Source organism: Branchiostoma belcheri, unplaced genomic scaffold (genome assembly GCF_001625305.1).
Source record: "Branchiostoma belcheri isolate BF01 breed outbred unplaced genomic scaffold, Haploidv18h27 scaffold248, whole genome shotgun sequence".
Lineage (NCBI taxonomy): Eukaryota > Metazoa > Chordata > Leptocardii > Amphioxiformes > Branchiostomatidae > Branchiostoma > Branchiostoma belcheri.
The window spans coordinates 59,849-66,107 of NW_017803852.1; the positions used below are offsets into that span (position 1 = coordinate 59,849).

The 6,259-nt window shown below is 37.8% G+C and overlaps 1 protein-coding gene across 1 annotated transcript in view; it reads right to left on the bottom strand.

The window, feature by feature from the left end:
* Window positions 1-3,917: 3,917 nt before the first annotated feature.
* LOC109471323 overlaps window positions 3,918-6,259 on the bottom strand; it is a 19,511-nt gene continuing 17,169 nt past the window's right edge. Inside the window, exons 18-20 of the mRNA XM_019770612.1 lie at window positions 5,550-5,727; window positions 4,971-5,121; window positions 3,918-4,087 (exon numbers count right to left, since the gene is read on the bottom strand). Of these exons, the coding sequence (XP_019626171.1) occupies window positions 3,920-4,087; window positions 4,971-5,121; window positions 5,550-5,727 (497 nt within the window). The 3' untranslated portion in view covers window positions 3,918-3,919. The remainder of the gene's footprint in view (window positions 4,088-4,970; window positions 5,122-5,549; window positions 5,728-6,259) is intronic.

The window sequence follows — 6,259 nt, forward strand, 5'->3', positions numbered from 1 at the left end:
GTGGATGTGGAGACAGGTTCTTTTGTTGTCGTTCTCCATGAATCGCAGCACTCGGATTTGTCGGAGGTTCTCGATGTCATGTAGGTAGTGTTCATATTAGGTATCAACTGAATATTTGAAAAAAAATGCAGTATTACTATTTTGTTATCTAGCTAATTCACACTAATGTTTATCATCCTCTCAAAAAATTTTAGTAGAATACATCTCCAATGTACAATTTGTTAAATTTATTTACGGACTTTATGTGGTATAGTTAACACGGCATTTGCTGTTGACTATCTTGCAGTCAGTATTGCAATAAATAACACGTACACTAACGGACCAAAAACTGCCTGTCAGACCCGTTTCCATGGCAACACAAAAATCAGGCGCTTATCTAATTAATATGAAATTGTTGCCAGATATTTCAAGAAAAAGTCACCAAATTTGATTTTAGCGGTTCTAGCAGAAGCCGTTTTGGCGCTATCTGAGATGAAAGTGGGCGCGAGCCTCACCCCCTACCCCCCGTCTGAATAGGGTTAAACTAAATTAACGGCTACTTGTATGAGTTTTGAGTCGAAATGTTAGCCTTCCTCATATGATAGATTCTACAATGATCCACCCATCTTTGGGTCCTTTTTTTCTAGCCTAGTGTCCAGTCTTCCGAGATTTGGGTGGGCTCTCTTGGGGCATGGGGTAGTTCCCTGCCGGCCAGCTCAACAAGGCTACTAGTAGTAGTCTTGCTACCCTACCGGGGAGCACAGTTAAGCTGGGCGGCGGGGATTCCTCTTCAGGTGGGAAGGGACGAGGGGGCCCACCCAAAACGTAGACTCGACACCGGGTTTCAAACTTTAAATTTCTTATTTATGACTTATTTATGATTTGGAATTATCTGAATGGTGCCGCAAATGTATAGCAACCACTACATTTTGCAGTACTATATGTAACTGTTGGGTGGATAGAAATATATCAAACTTACCATACCAACCTCGGGTATGCTAGCCTTAAAGAGCACCCTTTTCCCGATAATAGACAATGAAACCAGGACTGAAGCGGTAATGACAGCCAGTCTCAGCCGATAATGCAGCACAGCACCTTTAAAAATATACACAAAAGTAAAACACAATGTTAGAATAAGTCTATTCAACACGATCAATATATCAAATACAGTTTACTATGATATATGCTTTAAAATGAAAATATCATTTTAACACAAACTGACCTTTATCTATGACTTGCAAATACAAACATGCACATCATTTGTCAATACTAGTTAGGTGTAATGTAGAGAATAAACAATGGAAGGCTTTATATAAACGACTTACCAACTGCTTTACGTCGGCGAACGTTGGGCGGATTTAACGCGTTCCGTGCGTCCACCGGATTCAGGACATGTGCTTCTCGCATGGTCGTCGGATTTGGGTGATCTCAGTTCGAGGATTTTGAACACCGCGTATATTGATATCGTCTTCGTGGCCTCACATTAAGATTGCTATTGATATGTCGGATATAGAATAAATGTTACCTTGGGAAAGTGCGGAGGTGGTTCTCAGAAATGTGTAGGTGTGGAAAAATTATGAATAAACATTTTACGGTCTTATTGTCACACTGTTTTATTCCCAGTGGAAACGAATTGACACATAATGATTTTTCATTCATATATTATTAATTTTGATTTAGTGACTTGAGACTGCATGAAATTAAGGTAACGGCAAATGACATAATGTCATGAAACACATGTAGCTATAGCTCTATGGAAATGTCGCTAGCACCCACCTCCCCCCACACGAATTGTTTACTTTGGTGTTACCCAGCTCCCCTGAAAACAAATTATAGTCTAGACTTGAAATTACGGTCCCTAAAGTTTTAGATTTGCCTGAGGCCGTTACATAATGTAAAACTGGCCTTGACATGTCTGTTCAATCTACCAGTTTCCCATCCCCAGAATGCAATGCGAAAATACGGTGGTAACCCTCATTTGCATAGGACAGGAAGGCATCGGAATGATACTGTTGACGTTAAACAGCTTGCTTTTCACTGTGTTTTAAGGACGTCAGGGCATTTCATGCTCATTATTAATTACTATCGGTTGAATCTGAAAACAGAGAGAATGAATTTTTTTTAATATGTGGTTTGTAACGTTATAGTTGTAACGCTATACTGATGATGTAACGGTACGTTACAAACCACATGTTCCATGTTGAAAAGAACACTTAAAATTCATTCTCTATTTGTTGTCAGATTCGGCCCATAGTAATTTAATTAATGTTGAGCATAAAATGCCCCAACACCTCAAAACACACTGACAAAGAAGCTGTTTAACGTCAACAGGGTCATTCCGATGCCTTCCAGTCCTATGCAAATCTAGGTTTCCCCCGCGGTTTCGCGTTGCATTCTGGGGATGGGAAACTGGTGGATGGAGTAAACAATAGAATCCACGCTTTATTTTTGAAGAACCAAATAAGATCATGTCTAGATCTTTTTATATATGTTTACAAACGTTTTTATTACATCAATATTATTTAGCAATATTAATGGTTTTTAATATCATGACTTGCTTGTAACAGCAAAAAATATCTAACTCTAATATTCTTAACTCTACGCTGTTACGGTAACAGCAAAAAAAATATCTAACTCTAATATTCTTAACTCTACACCTAAAATAAAGACGGTGTTTGAAATTTTTTAAAGAATAATATGAGAATAATAAGTGGCAACCATCGCTTTCCACAGAACACCTCAATACCATGTAACATATAGGAATGATGTCTCAGTATAGAGAAAATGTTAAAAATAGAGAGGTTCTAGATACCTGTTCAGTGCAGTGCTATGCCACATGGCACTCATAAACTATTATCCGCAAAGCCAGAGGGAAGGGGCCTTTTAAGATTTAAGGGTTGTGTTTCTTTGTAATTGACTTTGAAATAACATAACACTGTGTTCATGGGCGAACCTCTACATCAGGTACAAAGTAGAGACACGGTACTTAAAAAAAATCTGTTGAGATTCTTATTTGCAACGATGTCGACACCGTGACAGAAACATGAGGTTTTTAGGAGCTTGAACACAGTGTTTTTTAGTCTGCGGAATTTTGTGGTAGAGGTCCTAAAACCCTAACTCATTGATGTTGTCATTTATCACTTTACGAAAATCAATAGCTTGTAAAAAAATAAACCTGGCTCAAACACGCACGTCAAATAACTTTTTTGTACAGAAATGCAAATGTTCCTATAACTACCCAGTCATGTCAAAACAATAACACATCAAATGTATAATCCCTTGCTCGTAGTGACCGTAGCGTCTACTTAAAACACACACACACACACACACACACACACACACACACACACACACACACACACACACACACAAACAGCAGCGTTGTATTGAGATAGGGAAATTGATATTATTTTATTTTATAATTAATCTATACAATCGAATCGGTTCTGCAATAATATATTGGGGTCTTAACCTCTTTACAAATAATTTCCGTGCCTAACATGATAAAATATACACGAAGAGGGACCAAAACCATTTAGGTTTTTCACTTAAAAAAAATTATACCAAACATATGCTCTAGAGCTCTGAAGGCTGTCCTGTTCTCATTTACGTTGACTAAATACTTATAAATGATATAACAATTTTCGGTTCATTTTTTTAAAGTCCATTATCAAACAACGATCTAGTACTAATATAAAATATATCAGGTCCTTAAAGTATATACCAGTAACTGTTTGCCTTAATGTTTAAAATTTCAAGGAGTTGTTACGATACAAAAGGTAAATGTTCTCATCAAGAGCTTCTGACCAGTCAGTCTGGTCTTTCTTAGTAGACTAACCAATAAAGACTTGTCACGTGGCTTCTCTGGACTTTGACGTCAACACAGGGTAAAAGGTACCTGGTAAACTATATGTGTAGATAAACTTTAATGATAGTTTGACTAGATGTCGATGCTCATGGCAACGTTTTCCGGATCCAGGTAAGTGTAGGGGACCTTCCCGTCCTTCTTCAGCTGGTCGTTACGAGCCTTGATGTCCTCGGAGAGGTACACAAGATTCTTGTTGAATTCCTCATGGACCCCAGGATACACATCCTTCATGGCTTCCACCTTGGAAATAAAGTTCATAATTGTATCATCAGTGTTTCTTACTTCATACACTTTAGACAAATCGTCATTTATAGTGAGCTAAGAGATACGCCTGATCTTGAAATGAGTCTGTTCTTTCCTTTAATTATAAGTATTGTATCATAAGACACAAATGTCATGATATAAGAAATCTCACCAAATTTTCCAAGGGTAGTAAATTAACAGTATATTTGCTAATAACCAATGCGTAATAGTTATAATATCAACAAATAGTTCAGATATTATGTTATTTATATGACAGAAATATATTTTCATATAGCCAAAAGACGCCGACCAATCAGAACGTTCTACTTCCCATTGGTTATTAGGCCGCAACCTCAAAAGTAGGTGGCTATTAGAATAACTGAAAAGTATTTGGACCGTACCATTTTTAATGGGGACAGGGAATGAACACTTGCATTACGACTTGTTTTATTTATCTATTAAAACGTATTGTAGTTTATTTTGAATAATTAATTTGAAAATACAACACAACTATATAGATATTAATGAAATAATTTTCTAAACCCCCACTAAAAGTGAAACTGTTATAATGTCACATGGTCACTACATGATTTTTCTTTGGTGGTGGTGGGGTGTGGGGGGCATTGAGAATTTTATAACTGAATCTATGTCAAATATCTGTGTCAGTCGGATAGGTTATATGATGATAACCTGAATACTCCGCCTTATCCTCGATGTATATGGCAAGATAATACTTGGTCTCCTCATAATCCTCCTCGTTCGCGATGCTCACTCGGTGGTTTATTCGATGGTTATCGCACCCGACCAGGAAATTATCTTACCATATACACCTCGAGGCGGGTCGTTAACCCTTTATTATTGTTACAGAGCACGATCTTACCCCTGTGATTGCAGTCTGTGACGGCATGGACAACATGTAGGACAGAAGGACCTGCAGAGTCGTGAACTGTGGAGGTGGCAGGGCCTCGAGTACAGCGGACTGTAACATGTCGTTCGGTCCGTCAGGCATCGGTATCGACAACTGGGCCGGCCTAAGGGAAGGTTCATGAATAAATTGATATTACGGAGATCTACTTATATATCTATAAAAATAGAGCTTTGTTTTTGGTGTGCCTTTAATTGTATGTATGCGTATATCTGTGTGCCCAGTTTATGGTTAACTAAACAGAATAAGGCCTTAATTTATTGTATTTGGTATGTGGGTAGGTCTTAGAAACACTCAGGTCAAAGTTTTATTTTATAAAGTTTTATATATAAACTACAGCAGAACCTTCAACTTTTCAATTTTATTTCAAATAAACAATGCATACATGTGTAATTGCAAAGACATGAAAAAAGAGAAAAGATACACACATAAACCAATGACTTTCTTATCAATTTTTTAGTAGACGATCAACCAAAAGACTAATGCATGATGAAAAACATTTCTTCTAAAACATCATTAAAACAAACTGGATACCTGTTGGGCACGAAGGAGTAGTAGTCATACTGCGGGAAGTTGATGGCGGAGTGCTGTGCGCTCACGTTGAAGATGATGTTGGTCAGACAGTCGATCAGCAGCTGCTTGGTCGGAATCTCGTGAGGGAATCCGTGAAGCTGCCCGGGACCTTCAATCATCTGGCAAAACTTCTGCAGGGCTGTGAACAGCAGACAAAAACACGTTTACCTGTCTATGTCATATGCGTATGAATAGGGAAAACACATGGTAAAATATAGTAGCATCAAAATAAAACTAATTCCTCAGCATCCATTATGCCCTGTTTAAGTGTAGTTTATTGCAATTGCCCATTAATTTCCTTTTTTTTTCATTCCACGGAACTGGCGTAGCATGCTAAAGGGCGATTAACCCGGCCATTGATACAGAATACAGATACAGAAATAATGAGTCTAAATAGCATAAATGTACAGAAATTATAACTACGAACTCATATCTTTCTGAACGTCTATTTGTTTTCCGAAGTTTTCATCACAATTGCCCGCCACGCCATGACATAGACAATCGGACAGACCTCTTAATTTACTCTAATGTAGTGGAATTTCAACTAACACCCAAATGTAACCAATCGAATAATTTTACTACCTCTGAACATTTCTTCTATTATTCTAATGTTCCTATAATTCTCATCATCCGCCCTTACCCCCCCCCCACCAACACACACACACACACGC